This window comes from Hylobates moloch, unplaced genomic scaffold (genome assembly GCF_009828535.3).
Source record: "Hylobates moloch isolate HMO894 unplaced genomic scaffold, HMol_V3 SCAFFOLD_3, whole genome shotgun sequence".
Lineage (NCBI taxonomy): Eukaryota > Metazoa > Chordata > Mammalia > Primates > Hylobatidae > Hylobates > Hylobates moloch.
Window position 1 is genome coordinate 66,161,032 of NW_026652278.1, and position 20,028 is coordinate 66,181,059.

Below are 20,028 nucleotides of genomic sequence, written 5' to 3' on the forward strand. Positions count from 1 at the left end.
TCTTCTAGATATTTTTCTCTTCACCTTTTTATTTTGAAAAACTTTGAACCTACATTCAGTTGCTAGGATAGCTTAAAGAACACCTTAGATTCACTAAATGTAAATATGTTGCCATATGTGCTCTCTACACTCCTTCCCTCCCTAACCCCTTCTTCCCTCATCCCCCACCTGCACACCTACCATTCCCCTGTTTATCTGTGTATACTTTTGTTGTACCATCCAGCAGTGTTTTTAGTGTACTTCTGGTTTTACCTGAGCCAAAGTGTAATTTATTATTTTGCTGTAAACTGAACCTCATTTAGTTGCTATTAGGCATAAAGAAAGGGGGAGGACATCATTATATTTAAAGAAACACGTGAGGATTCTTTGTTTTACCTGTTCTTTCAAGTAGATGGTTGTTAGTTTTCCTAAACTATGATAGGTAAACTTCTGTTTAGATCTGTTGTCTTTAGAAAAAACGAAATCTCAGATTATGCAGGATAGATAGATTTAATTCAATATGCTGTAATGGTGTCCTAGAGGTGCTAATCCTATCAGATACTCATATTTGCAGTCATTATAAAGACTGCAGATTTAATTATTGAAGGGCCCATTCGAAGACAAGAATACCTAATAGTTTAGTTTCTTTTTTTTTTTTCCAGGAAGCATTGTTTTTGTTTTACTTTGTTTTTCTAATATGTTGGCACCATGAAAATCATCATGTTCAAATATTCAGTAGTAATAAAGGTGATATGCCTGGCATTCATTTTCAAAACAAAATACTGAAACTGTTAAAAACAGAACCACCCATAATGCAGCAGCAGTTTCCCTTAGAGTACTGAGGTGAACAGGGTGACTTTCAGAGGGAAGATGATAATGTACTTAACAGTATATTCTCCTATGCCATTAGACTCTTGAAGAACTTGTAAGAGGGCACAGAGTAAATAGCCACAGAACAGTTTGGCCTTATCTGGTAAATTTGAAGATACATATATCTTATGACCCAGAAATTCTGCTACTAGGACATACTCTAGAAAAATTAGTACACATATATATCAGGATATATGGACATTAATATTCATAGCAATGTTATTCATGATAGCTAAAAACTGGAAGTGATTCAAATGCCTATCCACAGGACACGGATAAATTGTGGAATGCTGTGTGTGCCTCAATCCATTGTAGCTGTTATTCAGATTGATGCACAAATTACCTCATCCATCTTTGGCCAGTGGAAACATCATATTGGCTCCTAGGTCCATTTACACGACCCAAGTAATCTTTGAAAGCCTTTTTTCTCTTTCTTTCCTTTTTTTTTTTTTTTTTTTTTTTTTTTTTTTTTTTATGAAGTATTCCAGGTTCAGGTTCACTTTGTCCATTTCCTGCTCCGGGCCTACAATCAGCCATTTGTCCAAGGAGCCCTGGTTCATTTAAAACTAGGTAAAATAATTACATAGTTCCAAAGTCACATTTATGGAACAAGACAGATTAAAAAAAAAAGTTAACCAGAATGCAGTCCAGAGAGACTAAGAAATAGAAAGTATGAAAGAGAGGCTAAGAGATGCAAAGGATAGAATTAGAAGGCTAACACACATCTAATTGGTGTTTGAGAGCAGCCAGAGAAAATAGATTACCTACAAAGGCATAACTGTTAGGACAACTGATATTCTCAATAGCAACGATGGTTGGGGCAGTTGAGGGTAGATGAAAGATTGGCTGTAAATTGAAAATTGCTGGAGCCTGGTGATAAGTAGAAGCCCATTGGGCTTTTAAATTTTATTTACTCTAATTTCATTCTTAAGAATTCTGTTTTGTAGTTCTCCTTTTATTTTATTATTATTATTTTTTGAGACAGGGTCTCACTCTGTTGCTCAGGCCAGAGTGTAGTGGTGCCATCTCAGCTCACTACAGCCTTGACCTCTCTGGGCTCAAGCCACCCTCCCACCTCAGCCCCCTCAAGTAGCTGGGACTACAGGCACGCACCACCATGCCTCGCTAATTTTTGTATTTTTAGTAGAGATGGGGTTTCACCATGTTGCCCAGGCTGGTCTTGAACTCCTGAGCTCAAGTGATCTGCCCACCTTGGCTTCTCAAAGTGCTGGGATTACAGGCGTCACCACACTTGGCCGTCTTTTTTTTTTTTTTTTTTTTTTTTTTTTTATCTGCTTGGTTGTTTTTTATAGTCCCTTTCCTTGACTTAACTTTTGTTTACTTAAATATATTACACATAAATATCTTGTATTCTGTGTCTGATAATTCCAATATCCATGAGCCTTACCTGATTCTGCTGGCTTCAGTCATGGTTCCTTGTTTCCTTATATTTGTGATTTTATTTTATTTATTTATTTTTTTATGAGCCACTCATTTTTCTGGGAACCTAGGGATTCTTTGATGCCTAGATTGAAGTTAAGTCTGGAAGTTCTCTTCTTCCAGAGAAGATCTGTCATACTTTTGTGAGTTGCTGGGGATTGCCACCACACTGGAACCAAATTAAGTCAAATCCTTAGCTTGTCATTTTGTACCACAGAGGTAGTGTGAATTCTGACCACAAACTCACATAAAGGCTTCCTTGTTACACATTCTTTTATTTTTATTTTTATTTTTTATTTATTTTATTATTATTATACCTTGTTATGCATTCTTGAAAGATTCCTATTTTTCTTTACTTGAACATCAGGGTTGAGAAAAACAGTTTTTCTTTTCTTTCCTCTTTTGCAGTAGTGGGATTTATTTCTTGTACACTGAAGAGTGTGGTTTTTTCCAGCCATCTCCTGTTGGACGCCTTACCTTGGGCAGTCTCTAATGTATCTTCTGGTCCATCCTTTGCTCATCTATCAGTGTAGGAGTTTGAAGTCTGTAGGGGTTGGTGCCACCTCAGGGTGAAAGCTAGTTTTGCCACTCATTTATCTTGCAGGATTCTTGATTTTGCTTTGTTTGGGGGTTTAGTAAGTTTCTTTGTGTTAGCTTAATGATAGGTTTAAAATTTTTTTTTTGATGTTTTATCAAGTTTTTTAGTTATTTCAGTTAGGAGGGTTGCTCAAGGTATGTAATATTGCTAGAAATAGAAGTTCCATAATTGTTTTTTTCCATGTGACAGACCTTCGCCTATTTGAAAGTCCCTTTCTCCCTGAATCTTCTCTGCCCCACATTTTTCTGGGTTAGTCTGCTGTTCGTATGATTTCACAGACTTCAGCCATCGCAGTCATTCTCTGTATGACTTTTGGTTGCCTCTGGCCAGATTGAACACAGTTCTCCACATGTGGAGTGGCATTGATCTTTCAATCTCTGTCTTTTTTTAATCTGGGTTCAATAAACTTATCTCAGACCTTTTCCTTGAAGTCAGCATTTTTATTCTTGGCAATGTTGATTTTATTCCTTGCTCTTCCTAATGTCTTTGTTAGTTCTGTATGGATGCTACTGGCTTTGTTTTTTTAGGTCTGTAGCTCATTCTGTTGTTTCACGGTCTAGGTTTTGAACTCTTTGTTTTCTTAAATTCATGTTCTTATGATATTTTCCTATAGTGAGAAAGTTATAAGGGGTTTCCTTCGTCCCTTAGCTTGTTTCCTTCTGTGTTGGGTTTTTATTTTGCATGCTACATACTACCTTTTCTCCTGCCTTTTAGTATGTTTGCGTAGTTTCCTTGCCATTTTCTCATCCTGGGGTGGCATTCTCCAGACATTGTTCTTATGCACTGTGGGTGCTTCCTGTCTGAGACCATTTGGCTGGGGACAAAGCTCAGCCAAAGCTTTGTTCTATCTGTATTAGAATAACCAGGTCTATTCTGAGATTCTCTTCAAAGTTACCTATCAGAGTTCACTCTCTTATTTGGCAGAGATAATACCCTTTGAGCTCTGATTATTTAATTCACTGAAGTCTTCACTCTAAAGAGCCAATCCTGATGTTCTCTCTCCCATTTTGCTCATTTCTCCCTAGCAGCCATGTTTACCACTCACTCATGAGAAGAGGAAGAAGATAAGGAAACCCTCAGCTTGCCTCTGCAGATTTGGGGGTATAAAGGAAAATTCTCAGGATTTTGCTAACTTTGCAGTACAGTTTCAAGGGCTGGTTAGAAACTAGTGTTTTGCTTACTTCTGCTCTCTATTTCACTGTTTCTTTTTTTTGTTTGTTTTTTTGATTGCCAATATTTGAAGTTTATTGCCTAGATTCTCTCTCCTTGTTTGGTTGTTGTTATTGTAGGTTTTGACTCTTTTCTCTCCCTGCCCTCACCCTTTTTTTTTTTCTTCCCATCTTACTCCAGAAGTCCAGACCTAGGGGTTTTTTGCATTGCTGCAATTAAACCATATCTCTATTATTTTGATCTTCTTCAGCACATGTGTGACAGATCAGAAGAAGGATACAGTCTGATTCCCAGGCTCTTCTAATATTTAGACTTTTATAAAATAACTAATCAGCACTGGTATTGTCGTTTTCCCTCTCCCACTCTGTCTCCCTCACTCCTCCCTTAGCTTCTTATTTGTCTCTCTGGATGAGCTGCTTCTAGTGAAGAAAGAGTTCACTGTTCAGAGGTGGGAAGCCAGAAGATAAGATCAAATGGCTGGGCAGTCTTTAGGCTATTCCTAGCTAAGAGTTGTAAGCTCTCTCATTCTTTGTTCTTCAACCTTAAACTATCTTTCCTTCTATTAACTTTATTTATCTCAGTTACAATGATAGAGGTAACTTCACATACTAAAAGAAATTAGGTTACCAAGTGAAACACTCTTCCTGGCTTGTGCTAATGTTATCAGATCCAAACAGCATCTGAAAGAAAATTTTCCAAGTAAATGATGTTCTCTTGTTTTCTGAAATACATATTGTATGTTAAAGTGAGAGTTTTTATACATGTTGAAAGAAGTTGAATAACATAACAAATAGTTACTGAGGCCTCCATTTTCTTACTTCACAGTTAAAATTCCTGTTTTTCTTGGGTATAGGAGGTAGAAAGAAGTGGGAGAGTAATAGCATTTTAAAACACAGAATCAAAAATACATATTAAAAGTAGAAGTTAGGCCCAGGCACGGTGACTCATGCCTGTAGTCCCAGCACCATGGGAGGCTAAGGCAAGTGGATCGCTCCAGCCCAGGAATTCGAGAGCAGCCTGGGCAACTAGATGAAACCCCATCTCTATAAAAAATACAAAAGTTAGCCAGGCATTGTGGTGTGTGCCTGTAGTCCCAGCTACTCTGGGGGGCTGAGGTGGGAGGATCTCTTAGGCCCGGGAGGTGGAGATTGTAGTGAGCCGAGATCACGCCATGGCACTCCAGTCTAGGTGAAAGAGTGAGACCCCATCTCAAAAAAAAAACAAAAAAGAAAAAGTAGAATTTAGATATTCCTACTTTTACAGTCAAAAGTACACTGGTGTTTGCATAACAAATAATGATGCTTTGACTAGTTATTGGACTAAAAATAGGACACATGAAGCAGGTGACTAGGAATTTGGAAATATTGCTTAGGTCATTACTGGACCTTGCGAAGAGATTGACGCACTGGTGACTTGGACTTTGATGGTCCCTCCCCGACTTTCTTCACAGCTGGCTTCACTCCTCTTGTGACATTCTGAGGTTTCATGCTAAACCACAGGACATGCTGCTGATTTGCAGAGCTGACCTCAGCTGTAAGCACTTTGTCTTCTGCAGCATAGAAATGTAGTGACCTACAAGTGCCCCATGCCCAAGTTCGGTGCATTATTTTGTGGTGATCGTCACATGTTTCATAAAGACTTCCTGAGTCAAAAAATGACTTTTCTCAGTTCATCTTCCATACAACTCCTGGCCACAGGGATTTTGTATCCAATGGTATTTTTGTCCTATGTGTGGATATTATTTTAGGAAAGTTGAGTGGTCACTTTCTCTGATTCCATCTTGTATTAAGGTACACTAAATATGAAAATGTAGAAAGTTTTACTTCTTATCAACACATGCTAATGTATGACATTGAATGAAACACTTTAATTCCTCAAGGGCTCAGTTTTCTCACCTGTAAATTGAAAAAAACCTTTCAAAGATTGTATGAATCTTCAGAGATGGTAAGTCTAAGAAGTTGTCCAACTAGTTTAGTATTGCGGCTTTTTGTTTGTTTTGGAATGATTCCTTCTCATATATTATTTTTTTAAAAAATAGCCAGGTGACTATGACATGCCTGTGTTGGTCAAGGTTTACTGAGAGTCAAGTCAGGCATTAAGAAATGTGAAGGCCAGGTGCAGTGGCTCACGCCTGTAATCCCAGCTCTTTGGGAGGCTGAGGTGGGCAGACCACTTGAGGCCAGGAGCTTGAGACCAGCCTGGCCAACATGGTGAAACCCCGTCTCTACTAAATATACAAAAATTAGGTGGGCGTGGTGGTGGGTGCCTATAATCCGAGCTACTCGGGTAACTATGGCAGGAAAATCACTTGAACCCAGGAGGCAAAGGCTGCAGTGAGCCGAGATCATGCCACGGCACTCCAGCCTGGGCAACAGAGTGAGACTCTGTCTCAAAAAAAAAAAAAAAAAAAAAAAAAAAATGGATTGAGGGTTTGTTAGGTGTCAGCCACTATGTCAGGTGCTAGGAATGTTGTCATGAACAGACTGGTCCCTACCTTCATGAATTTATAGTCCAGTGAGGGAAATAAGATGAATAAAAAGACCCGTATGTCTTTTTGTTTGAACTCTGGTAAAGAAATGTGTTTATTGGAGGGGCTAGGCCAAACTTTAGGAAAAGATTTTACTTCATTTAAAAAAAATTAGTATTTTTGTTTTATTTCAAATAAGGCAACAAACTTCCATCAAGTGGAAACTTCTGCTTTTCTCTGTCTTTCAAAGTTGTCAAAACCAGCAGTTTACTTTGGAAAGTCTGAATGTCTCTTTTTAGTGTATTGCACAGTTTACTAGAATTGTAATCACAATTTCACATTCTTTAACAGGCATTGAAAATTTAAATTAAAATTCTGATATTTTTGAATGGCATAAAATGCTCTATCTTATCTGAAAATTGAAAAATTAATACAGAAATGTAAATGGATTGTGAATAGGTGGGATCTGGCCAAATGTGCATTTGTCTAGGCAGTGCTAAGTTTCTGCTCATTATTTAGTAGCTTTCATCCTTCTCCTGAGTCAAAATTAGGCTTAGCCAATAAAGCCAAATTTTCCTTCTGGAAGACATGGCAGTGTCTGCCTTGCAGCGTGCATCCAAGACCTTATCTGTTTCTATGTCAAACATTGTCAAGATCAGGGCATGAAGAGCTGGGGGCATTCCTGACTCCCCCAACAGGTGGCATCTCTTCTTTATTATAGGTGACTTCTGGGGGAACAGAAAGCATACTGATGGCTTGCAAAGCATATCGGGACCTGGCCTTTGAGAAGGGGATCAAAACTCCAGAAATGTATGTATGTGTGGCTGTTTTGTCCCCTTTTGGATTTGTCTGCCTGGAGTACTGCTTTATGAAACTAAACCAGATAATCCATTTTTCTGCTGCTTCTCTTCCTCTGGTAATTCTGGCCCCCTTTCCCCCTGTCCTAGCCCCTCTGCCCTTATCCTTTTACATTCAGTAAAATTCTAAATGGATCAGCCAGTTATTTTTAAAGATCATTCCCATCCCGCTCCACCCCCAGATCATACATAGTATATACTACAAGCAAAAATAACATCCTTTTTCCAAAAGTGAGAGTTTGAGGACTACATCTTTGAATCCTGTGATATTTGTAAATTATTTGGAGCCTAAAGAAAGCTCTCTAGGTACTTTAGTTCTGCTTACCTTAGAAAGTTACTTAATATTATAGGCTGCCTTAGCATGCTCTCTGGGAAAACTTTAGTGTGAGGGCTGTTTTCTGGGAGGAAGAATAAAAATATCTTTTTGAGATTTACCCACATTGCCTTCCTTGGACATACATTTGATGTTTGGTTATATTATTTTTTCCTAGACTGTCCCCTTGTACAGTATGTTTATCCTACATCTAAATATTTTTACTGCAAGTATCACTTGACAAAGGGGATTTATTGCATATGGTCTCATGCTGTGGTTCATATGTAGCATAAGAGAATAAACCAGGCTGCCATTCTTTCTTCATATGTCGATCTTTGGTGCTTGGTACTTCCTCAGTAGTAGAGGTTTTTCTCCTTAAAGGGAACAGATTCGTTGTATGAATGGAGTCGTTGAGGAAAGTCTAAAGCAAATACCTGTGACCTCATTTTGTCTTTCAACACTATTTGAAATACTGTTTCCAAATGTGTAGGAGAAATGGGGATTTTAGTTTCTTCAGGTTTGTGGTCTTTCAGAGTTGGAAGGGGCCACTAAGCTGATGCTTGGCCGCTATGTGAACACTTCTGCTTGAACATGCGTTGTGCCGGGAAGCCTTCTTCTTCTTCTCACTGAGGTGCCTGTCTTTGGTAGGCAACCGTTAGCCAGCTCTGCCTTGTGTTGCTCTCATCCAAAGCCTCTGTCCCCCAGCTTTCCGCCTGCCAGCCTTGCTTTATGCTTTGGATCCCTCACTGTGGAATCACTTCTGAGTCCTCTTCCTATTGCCAGAATGATTTCCTAAATAGGAGGGAAGTTTCTGCAGAAAATCAGTTGGCCTCTTTTTGGGTGTGCTTAAAAAGAAAAGTAAAGCAGTCTAAACACTTAAATTTTTAATTAGGGGAAAAATAATCAGAATTTACTCCCGGTAATTTAGATTAGCTGCTAATGGTGTTTTCTATTATTTTGGCCTGAATTTCATTATTCTCCTCTTTCCTGTCATTTAGTGTGGCTCCCCAAAGTGCCCATGCTGCATTCAACAAAGCAGCCAGTTACTTTGGGATGAAGATCGTGCGGGTCCCATTGACGAAGATGATGGAGGTGGATGTGCGGGTGAGTCCCTCTGGAGGGCCCACTGTCTGTGCTGGGCTCTGTTAGCAGAAAGGTCCTCTTGTTGACTAGCCGTTTCCAGTCACACTCAGGTGGGTCTGACTGCCTTTGATTGTGGCATCCAGAATATGAAAAACTACATTGATAGTGGTGATTGACTGCAGCTTCAGTCTTTTCATAGGTTCATGAATTCTGAAAGGGAGGTGATCTAGTCACTAACTTGGGACTTGAGAGACACTGGTTTTGCTGTCAGCACCATCACTTTTCCTTTCTTCTCTCTATTTGTAAAATGAACATGGACTCATTTCCCCTAAGACTCTTACCATGGCCCAGGCATGGTGGCTCACATCTGTAATCTCAGCACTTTGGGAAGCTGAGGAGGGAGGATTACTTGAACCCTTGAGCCCAGGAGTTCGCGACCAGTCTGAGCAGCATAGTGAGACCCCATCTCTACACAAAATTTAAAAAAGTAGCTGGACGTGGTGGCATGCACCTGTAGTCCTAGCTACTCGGGAGGCTGGAGTGGGAGGATCACTTGAGCCCCAGGAGGTTGAGGCTGCAGTGAGCTGTGTTCACACCACTGTACTCCAGCTTGGGTGACAGAACAAGACCCTGTCTCAAAAAAAAAAAGACTCTCACTGTGGTTTAGATTGGCTTGAATTAATACCATTGTGATTATTTTTATAGTGATTATAATAGTGATATTTTTATTCCTCACGTTTGTGTAGAGGAGTTTTCTAGTTTCAGTGTTCTGTCAGAATCCCATTTGAGCTTTATGACATTCCAGAGAGGTTGATGAAGCTGTTATATTATTGTAGTTCACAGATAAGGAACAGACTGAAGTAGTGTACTCAGGGTTTCACTGCTGGTAGGTTGTGGGGCTGGGGCTCACATTTGGCTCTTTGGCCTCTTAGCTCAATATTGTTTTCGCCCCCACAGCGATTCTATTCTTACTTTGTGCTCTCAGACTGTTCTCCAAATGGACTTACCCGGAGTCACCTGTGTCCTGTCACCATGGTGGGATGCAGTCTTCTCGCAGCTGGAGTGGTGAAGGAGGGGGTACTAGTGGAACTGGAACTCTAAGCTAGCAGCCCAGATTGCTCTTGGCAGCAGAAGAGAAGAGTAATTGTGACATAGATTCTCATTTTCCTTTAAACTTTAAATCCCTAGGCAATGAGAAGAGCCATCTCCAGGAACACTGCCATGCTCGTCTGTTCTACCCCACAGTTTCCTCATGGTGTAATAGATCCTGTCCCTGAAGTGGCCAAGGTATATGAGAGAAATGGGCTGCTAAGGCAGGCAAATGGATATTTTAAAACAAAGCCTAATGGGGCAGTACTTGGCAAAAAGAAGCGATTTTTATTTTTGTTTTTGACCACAGTAGTGATGAGTAGCTCTCAGCCCTAGGGGAAGCCCTGCAACTCTGTTCCAAGCCTCTAAAAGTTGCTAGTCTCTGCTGTGGGGGAGGATAGTACAAGGCTGAGGCCTTTTAAACTGGAAATTCTGAAATAGGATTGCCTTTTAGATTGAGATCTGGAAATAATCTGCATGTAGGAATGTGCCCACCAAAAGGGTGATATTCCACATGCTGCCCCTCAGCACCTCCCTCTCCCTCACGCCTCATCCTGTAGTGACTGAGGCAGGACCTTTCCATTGTGCGAGAGGCAGCCTAAATCAGAGCTCTGCTCATTTCCTGCTTGATATTTCAGGGAGTTTGAGGTCATGCATGTTTAAATATAAAATTGATACCATATTTCAGATGAATTTTTTTGAAGGGAAAATACATTTGAAAGATAAATTTTGTTGGGAATGTTAAAAATAGCCATTTTTTAAAAACACGGGAGGCATAATACAAAATAGCCTTGTGTTTATGGCCCATCTTCCTACCCATGTCTTGCAGTTTTTATTATAGGGCTATAAAGGAAATTCTTTTATGTTCTTTGTTTTTTGGAACAAGCTGGCTGTCAAATACAAAATACCCCTTCATGTCGATGCTTGTCTGGGAGGCTTCCTCATCGTCTTTATGGAGAAAGCAGGATACCCACTGGAGCACCCATTTGATTTCCGGGTGAAAGGTGTAACCAGCATTTCAGCAGACACCCATAAGGTGAGTTAAGGAGATCAAGTGTTACCAGTTGATTATTTTGACTATTATTGATAAAATAAATTGGTAGCTTCCCCCCAAAGTATAAAATTAACTATAGAATTCTCATTAGATGCTTGTTTTAAACTCTGTCTTTGCCGTCACCAGATCAGCTGGTTCAGGTGATGGGGTATAGTGGTAGAGGTGACAAGCAGTAGTGAAAATGAACCTATTACCTTTATCTCAAATTGGCTAAGAGAATTTCTGTATCCACTGACTGTGTGTAACTAGAGCATGCTAGTGTAGTGGCTCCCTGAAACCTTGAGCTGATTTGAGGTGGAGGGTAGAGGAGTGTGAGGGTTGGTAGTGGAGTTCCCATGCTGGTAGATAACATTAGAGCTGCTGTGCAACTGGGCTCCTGAGCCTACATGACAGGAGAATGTTGACGGAAGAGTCCTTTGGGAAAGAGGAAGAACCTGTGTGCTCAGGAACATTCAGCATTTGAGATGGCCATGTCTGCCACCCTTGGTAGACTGAGACAAAGTCTAGATCAGTTGATAATGCTATTGAGTATACATCCAGATGTGGAAGAAGTATTAGCAGCCTCAGGAATGTGTACCTTGTTTTGATTGCATTTTCAGAGCTTGTTTTAAACTCAAGTATATTAAAGACTTGTTTTTCAAAATCTGTGTGATCTGCAGCTGATTTTCAGTCAGCATCTGTTTTTTCCTTATCACCCAGATAGCTCCTGTGTCCTTTTCCCATAACCATCCATTTGTGGATGGTTCAGGTAATGAAATTAGTTCCACGTTAGTTTTAGTAAGAGTTAATTAGGGGGTCAGATGTTCTATAAGGAAACCAGTTACATAGTTAATTTTAAAGCTGTATTAAGTAGCTTTTAGATTCTGAGCACCATTATGTTCTCATAAGCATAATATTCTTAGTAATACTAAGCAAAAAAAGATGGGAAGGGGGTCAGATGGTGATTGTAACTCAAAGTGACAAATTCCATCCTTTCCTGGCTTCCACTGCAAACTTATCCTTGTTTTCATCCTGACATATGGCCTCCAGAGAAATATTTTAAATAAGGTAAACCACATGCTGGGTAAGAGAGGGAGTAAACCGATTAACTGGGCGCTGTTCTTCCCTGGGTCTCAGATTCCTCATTCCTAACAGAGAATTTAAATTCCATCCCTTAAGTTCCTACTACCTTTTAGCATTTTAAGTTTGAATCCTTAATATAAGTGGGAAACATAACAGAGAAACTGAGAAATAAATAGGATTTCCTTTGCATGAGGAGAGTTCTGGGACAAGGTCTGCCAGACAGAACTATACTCTCACTTTTCTTGTCTGCTACTTCTTCCACAGTATGGCTACGCCCCAAAAGGCTCATCATTGGTGTTGTATAGTGACAAGAAGTACAGGAACTATCAGTTCTTCGTTGATACAGATTGGCAGGGTGGCATCTATGCTTCCCCAACCATCGCAGGTTCACGGCCTGGTGGCATTAGCGCAGCCTGTTGGGCTGCCTTGATGCACTTCGGTGAGAACGGCTATGTTGAAGCTACCAAACAGATCATCAAAACTGCTCGCTTCCTCAAGTCAGAGTATGTGTGGAAGACTGGGGTTTTGCCTTGTCTATTGCTTTTTTTTCCTAGTAGGCTCAAGGCACCTGCCTGGCTAAGTATCCATAGCCTTAGCCCACCTGTTGTCTCCTGCGATATAGAGGGCTTAGGGCAGCAGCTTAGGGCTTAGGCCAGACCAGCTGGCCTGGGAGGAGAAGCTCCCTTTCTCTGCCCTGACTTTTGGAGGGTCTTCACAGACGGGGGCCTCATTTGTAGTTTGTCTCATCTCTGTGGATGTCTTAATAACTGGCAGCTCTTACCCTAAGGCTAATGTGCAATTTAATGGTTAGGACAGTGATTCCCAAACTTGAGCATGCATTCTAATCACCTGAAGTGCTTGTTAAAACACAGATAGCTGGGCCCACCCCTAGAGTTTCTGATTCAGTGGAACTGGGATGGGCTCTAAAAATTTCCATTTCTGGAGGTACTGATGCTACTGCTCCAGGAATCATACTTGAAGAATCATTGGAATAAGAAAATAATTGGAAATGGGCCAGAAGGAATGAGGAAAGGAGGGCAGTGAAATCTTGGGTTAAGCCGAGGCCAGAACAGGCTGCATGCTTTGTCTAATGTATCTGTTAACATCTTATCTGCCCATCTCTCTATGTGTCACTTGGATTGGGGAGGCTCTTTAAGTACATTGAGGGAGAAGGAAAGCTGCCTGCAGGCATTTCTCATTTGAGAAAGATCCTTGGCCAGGCGCAGTGGCTCCGGCCTGTAATCCCAGCACTTTGGGAGGCGAAGGCAAGAGGATCGCTTAAACTCAGGAATTAAAGACCAACCGGAGCAACATAGTGAGACATTATCTCTACAACAAATTTAAAAATTAGCCATGAGGCCGGGCACGGTGGCTCATGCCTGTAATCCCAGCACTTTGGGAGGCTGAGGCGGGCGGATCACCTGAGGTCCAGAGTTCGAGACCAGCCTGACCAACAGGGAGAACCCCTTCTCTACTAAAGATACAAAATTAGCCGGGCGTGGTGGCGTGCACCTGTAATCCCAGCTACTCAGGAGGCTGAGGCAGGAGAATTGCTTGAACCCGGGAGGCAGAGGTTGTGGTGAGTTGAGATGGCACCATTGCACTCGAGCCTGGGCAACAAGAATGAAACTCCATCTCAAAAATAAAAAAATAAATAAAAATAAAAATTAGCCACATGTGGTGGTGTGCACCTTTGGTCCCAGCTACTCAGGAGGCTTAAGGCAAGAGGACTGCTTGAACAGCCCAGGAATTTGAGGTTACAGTGAGCTATGATCACACCACTGCACTCTAGCCTGGGTGACAGAGCAAGACCCTGTCTCAAATAAGCAAACAAACAAATAAATAAAAATTTTATATATATAAAAGGTCCTCCTATAGCTCTGATAGGGCCATTTATTAAGACCTGCTATACCATTTCTTGCTTTAGGGATTACATATGACTTTTTAGAACTGTGGAGATGGGCAAATTACTTTTCCAGAAATTTTTTTAGTACATCTTTTATGCCTCAGAAGCATCTAGGGGAATATAATTGGGAGTTGGGTAGACAGGTTCGAAGTCAGTGATTGAGTCATTAGAGCTAGATGGGGTTTGGGCCTTGGAATTCCATTTTTATCGTTCCGTCTATGATTCCGATCTCAGTAAGAACCACTGATCCTGGTGTAGCCTTCTTCTTTTTGAAGATGAGAAGACTAAAGCCCAAAGGGTTAGATTGCATTCATTATAAGGAAGACTTTGAATGATTAAAGAGATAGTGACCAGGGGACTGTATGTGACTGAATTTACTTTTTCTTCCTTCATTTATTTTTTTGTTTTAAGACTGGAAAATATCAAAGGCATCTTTGTTTTTGGAAATCCCCAATTGTCAGTCATTGCTCTGGGATCCCGTGATTTTGACATCTACCGACTATCAAACCTGATGACTGCTAAGGGGTGGAACTTGAACCAGTTGCAGTTCCCACCCAGGTAAGCTTGAAGAAGCCTCTTTCCCTCATTTTGCTCCATGACTTCGGAAGAACTTGGGTGGTACAGTAACCTGAAGTATAGAGTTTGACTGCTAGAGGCTAGCACGTTAGTAGCAACTGTAGTATCTAAAGGATTTCTCTCTTGCCACCTGGAATTATTAGATACAAAGAACAAGACCATTAGCTTTAAACTCTGGTAGAATTAGGTGACAGCCTCCTAGACCAGTGGTTGGTCATGAGGTTTTTCTCTCAGTCTCTAGCCTTTCTACTCTCCAATCCATCTTGTACACAGCCATCAAATTGCTCTTATAAAATACTCGTTACCTGGCTAATATTTAGTTCAAGACCTTCCCAGGGGTCTCTAATCATTCAGGCCTGGCCTGCTACTGCCTTCTTTAGTAGACTTTTCTAACCTAATCTTCCATGATGCCTTTGAGTAAATGCACCACTCCAACTGAGTACAGGTCTGTTTATGTCCTCTGTGTACAGCTTAGCCTTCCACACGTTGGTGCATTGCCAGTCCCATCTGGACTATCTTTTTCCCTCTTCACAATTCCACTAAACCCCACTAAATTCCTCCAGGGCGAGGTAGAATTTCTTCTGTGCCCTGAAGTCCTTTAAGACCCCAGCCATGTGGCCCCGTCCCCACGAGAGCCCATGGGGGCTGATTATCTAAGATAAAAGTGTCTCATTGATGGTGACGTGGTTGAAGGAATGGTGGTGGAATTTGTGAGGGGATGGGTGGGACAAAGCAGCCAACCCTGTTCATCCTCTTAGCATGGTTCTCAGTCATGCCGAGAAGCTCTGAGGCCAGCCCCTGCCTGACACCCCAAGCGTGAGAGAGCCCAGATTCCCAGGACTAGGAACAACTTGGATGACTATACTTGTCAGAAATATTGTGAAAGGGCAACCAGGAAATTCCCGTATTTGGGGCTGCATTATTTTAGAACATTTTTTCTTTCTTCAAGGTTCATCTTTCTCTGTCTCTTCTTTCCTAGTATTCATTTCTGCATCACATTACTACACGCCCGGAAACGAGTAGCTATACAATTCCTAAAGGACATTCGAGAATCTGTCACTCAAATAATGAAGAATCCTAAAGCGAAGACCACAGGAATGGTAGGGACACTTGGAGTTTTTTTTTCTTCTCTTGGAAATTTAGGTGTTGGTGGAGAGTTTGAAAGAATCAAATGACCTGGAGTCTGTTCCTGCCTCTGCCCCTTTGCCACAGACATCTTTTATTTGTTGACTGGAGCTGATGATCTCTGCATCACTGACCCCTTAGGGTTGCTGAAGTCTCAAATGAGATACACTATAAAGCACCTTGTAAGTTAGAGACTTCTGTATAAAAGCAGCTGGTGGTAGTGTCCATTTGAAAAGAAAATTTTGACACAGGAAAGATAGTAAACATGTTTTTTCTGGAATTTTCTTAGGCTAGTCCCTTTATGCAGAAAGGCAGACTGGAAAGTCCCTGTGAAAAATTGACTATGCCAGCTGTTTTTCTGATAGAATGATGGGATGCCTAAGGTGGAAATGGGGTAGGGCAGTGCACATGCGAAGCTAGGACTCGGGGAGAAGGGGCTCATTGCTGCAGTTTTATTCTTGCTTTTGGACCTGGCCTCACCAATAATGTCTCTTTGTTTGGATTTGTAGGGTGCCATCTACGGCATGGCCCAGACAACTGTTGACAGGAATATGGTTGCAGAATTGTCTTCGGTCTTCTTGGACAGCTTGTACAGCACTGACACTGTCACCCAGGGCAGCCAGATGAATGGTTCTCCAAAACCCCACTGAACTTGGACCCTTTCTAGTCTCAAGGGGATTCCAGCCTTCAGAAGGTTCTTGGGGTATGGAACAGGCCGTGCACAACTTTGACATCTGGTCTTGCTCCATAGAGCACAACTCAAGATAGACCATGAGACAGCTTGAGCCTCAGGATTCTTGTTCTTCCTCTTGTCTTCCTTTTGTGGTTTTTAATTTGAAGACCCCAGAGCATTCCATTACATAATGATTTTGCCCTTGTTATAAATGTTACCCTAGGAATTGTTTTAACCATTTCCTTTTCTAAACTCTCTAGCTTTCAACTTTACTTAAACATTGTGTGGTAGCTCTGACCTGTCCTGATTCTTTAGAGAAGCTGGGGTACAGTTTATGAGATAGCTAGAGCTTCTTTGTTATCTCAGGCAGGAGGCGTTTACATAACAGATGTTTCCCCAGCTGGGTGTGAGGTATACTCTAAGCAGGAGGCTTTTTCAGCCTTCTCTCTCTTTTTTTTTTTTTTTTTTGAGATGGAATTTTGCTCTTTTGCCCAGTCTGGAGCGCAGTGGCATCATGATCTCAGCTCACTGCAACCTCCACCCACTGGGTTCAAGCGATTCTTCTGCCTCAGCCTCCCGAGTAGCTGGGATTACAGGCGCCCACCACCACGCCCAGCTAATTTTTCAATTTTTTTTTCAGTAGAGACGGGTTCGCCGTGTTGGCCAGGCTGGTCTTGAACTCCTGATCTCAGGTGATCCCCCCCGCCTCAGCCTCCCAAAGTGTTGGGATTACAGGCGTGAGCCACCGTGCCTGGCCCTCTCTCTCTTAAGATTAGGTTCATTGTCCCTCTTAGAATCATTTCTATTGCAACTCATTTTCTTTTTCCAGGACACAGATTGACCAAGCTGCTGTTCCCTATTCTGCAGGACAGGACTATTCTAGCATACCTGCTTCATCCACCCAGGCAAGGTTTGGGGTGGTCTCTTCTGTGCCTGCAGTCCCCATTTGACGCTTGGTTGCCAACGTCTTTGGAGATTATTGTTTGGAATGATGCTCCCATTGGCTTATTCTTGTTACCATGGACTAGGAAGAAAACATGGTTTCCAAATAATCTAGGAGCTTTTGGCCATGGTGCTGTCTTCCTGAATTGGCAGTGGTCAGAGCACACCTGAACCCTATCCTGGGCTGGTGAGCAGAAATCAGACCTTTTTCTATGCTTTTCTGAATATCAGAGTAGGATGAACACCCAGATTCAAATATGTCACCAAAGTTGGTGGTGGTCCTTCCCTGCACCCTTATGTTAAGCCATTATGTAATGAAAATGTGTTTGCTTGAAGGAACAGCTCAAAGCACCTTCACAAGTTGCCTTGACTTACCCTAGGTGGGTGTGAAAGAGCACCCGTAGCAAGGAAAATTTTCTCTATTAGTGTGTTCTTCTGCCTCTTTCCCCTTCATTCACCTTTCAGAGGTACTATGGCAGTTTTGCCTCAGGTGCTGGACATTTCTCAGCCCTGGCTAAAAGGGAGCAGCACAGGGAGAGAAACAGGATAGGAAAGCAGAATGGCGAGCAGCCTATGGCCCAGGGCCTGTAATCCCTTCCCAAGACTAGCTGCTCAGGGTGGTGCAGGGACAGGACCAGACCCTGTGCCCACTTCCTGCCCTCTTTCCCCTGTAGGGAACTCTCCTCTAGGCTGAGCCACTGTCCTGCTCTAATGACATTATATCTTGTGCCTTTCTCCTCAGCAGTGAGCAGTGAGCTACTCCTGGCCCAGGCCCAGGCCCTAGGGGAAATGGATCAGTCTTTGAGGTTTCTATTTGGGGAGGGGAGTACTTAAGATGAGTCAAGAGACACTTTCCTCTGTTCCATTCCCCATCTCAGGGACTCCTGAATATTCAGCCTCTCCAGGCTGGTATCTTCTAGTTTCCCCCACTGGGAATGCTGGCCGGGAGAGCCATGACTACCAGACTTTTCCTCAGGCTCCTTGGCATGTTAGTCTGAAGTGTTCTTGAGCACTGTACTACTGACCCAACAACTGTGACTAGCTGGCCACGCCATTCAGGGCTGGTGTGGCATTTATGTGTGTGTATGTGTTTTTCCTGTTTGCCCAGCAGTGCATTGTGGGTTCCAAGAGTGGGTTGTGTGTGTGTGTGTGTGTGTGTGTGTGTGTGTGTCAGAGGGAGACCTGGCAGGCACCTCTTTGAGAGTAGCTGTGGTCAGAGCTGTGTGATCAGTGCATTATGTTGGATCAGGTCCAGGAACCCAGAGCTACCCAGCAGACACCACTGTGGCTTGCCAGCTGCCAAGATGGAGAAACATGTGCCCCTATAGAGTGTCTCCCCAGGACCAGACCCTGAGCCACTCGCTTCCTCTGTGCTGTGACAACATTGGTGCCAGGGGAGATGGTGTTTTTCAAAGGGACCTACTGTAGCCACTTTAATTTACAATTAAGAGCCTTAGTTTGACTTAACACTTTTGTAGGCTTTTCATTTTGTATTTTTGTATATGTGTGCATATAGCAGCTACTCTGTAGCAGAGGTGGGTAGAGAGTCTTAATAGTATCATGTCGCATGCAGATGTCACATCGGCCTCTGCAAAAACTGTACTGTCTTGTTTCTGCATTAGACTTAAGTAGTCATGTGAATATACTGCTATGTCACTTTTAATATTACGAGTTTTATACTTGGAAAATGGTACTTGCTTCTTTTAAATCTCTGTCTTCTCTAACCTCCCCCTTCCCATTTCAATGCTCCCTTCCTAATCTCAGCAATAATCTCAAAAAGCAATTAAATAGTTAAATGACCCTAATTGTAATTACTGTGGATGGTTGCATTCATTTGATTACTTGGGCACACACGAGATCACAAATGGGGCAGTGGCCATGCTTGAATGGGCTCCTGGTGAGAGATCGCCCCCTGGTGGTGAAACAGTCCTGTGTGCCCACTGATACCACAACCAATGAAAGAGACACAGTTAAGCAGCAATCCGTCTCATTTCCAGGCACTTTAATAGGTCACTGATTGGTCCCTGCACCAGCAGTGGTAGTCGTACCTATTTCAGAGAGGTCTGAAATTCAGGTTCTTGGTTTGCCAGGGACAGGCCCTATCTTATATTTTTTTTCCATCTTCATCATCCACTTCTGCTTACAGTTTGCTGCTTACAATAACTTAATGATGGATTGAGCTATCTGGGTGGCCTCTAGCCATCTGGGCGGTCTCTAGCCATCTGGGCAGTGTGGTTCTGTCTAACCAAAGGGCATTGGACTCAAGCCCTGCATTTGGTTTAGGGACTGACAGAGCTCCTCAGATAATCTTCACACACATGTAACTGCTGGAAATCTTATTCTATTATGAATAAGAAACGAGAAGTTTTTCCAAAGGGTTAGTCAGGATCTGAAGGCTGTCATTCAGATAACCCAGCTTTTCCTTTTGGCTTTTAGCCCATTCAGGCTTTGCCAGAATCAAGCCAAGGATTGCTTTTTTGCTAGTTTTCTGCTAAATGGCCTAGTTCCTGAGTACCTGGAAACCAGAGAGAAAGAGGATCCAGGACGTGCTTGGATGAGGAGGCCTGGCTTATCTAGGAAGTCATGTCTGGGGTGCTTATTGCTGCTCCATACAGCTGTACGTCAGCCCCTTGGCCTTCTCTGTAGGTTCTTGGCAGCAATGAGCAGCTTTCACTCAGTGACACAAGTAATTACTGAGTCCTAATTTGATAGCCACCAACTGTACCTGGGTAGGCAAAGTCAGATTTTTGAGAATCTTTTCTTGATTTGAAGTTTTAATTACCTTATTTTCTTTTATGCTTTCCTTTGTCTTGTAATCTCTTAA

The 20,028-nt window shown here is 42.1% G+C and overlaps 1 protein-coding gene across 2 annotated transcripts in view; it reads left to right on the forward strand.

The window, feature by feature from the left end:
• SGPL1 (sphingosine-1-phosphate lyase 1) overlaps window positions 1-19,004 on the forward strand; it is a 60,759-nt gene extending 41,755 nt beyond the window's left edge. For both annotated transcript variants that reach the window (XM_032139278.2, XM_032139296.2), the window contains 8 exons: window positions 7,246-7,334; window positions 8,693-8,798; window positions 9,966-10,064; window positions 10,753-10,902; window positions 12,247-12,485; window positions 14,300-14,446; window positions 15,444-15,564; window positions 16,099-19,004. In XM_032139278.2, coding sequence (XP_031995169.1) covers window positions 7,246-7,334; window positions 8,693-8,798; window positions 9,966-10,064; window positions 10,753-10,902; window positions 12,247-12,485; window positions 14,300-14,446; window positions 15,444-15,564; window positions 16,099-16,239 — 1,092 coding nt within the window. In that variant the 3' untranslated portion in view covers window positions 16,240-19,004. The remainder of the gene's footprint in view (window positions 1-7,245; window positions 7,335-8,692; window positions 8,799-9,965; window positions 10,065-10,752; window positions 10,903-12,246; window positions 12,486-14,299; window positions 14,447-15,443; window positions 15,565-16,098) is intronic.
• Window positions 19,005-20,028: the final 1,024 nt, after the last annotated feature.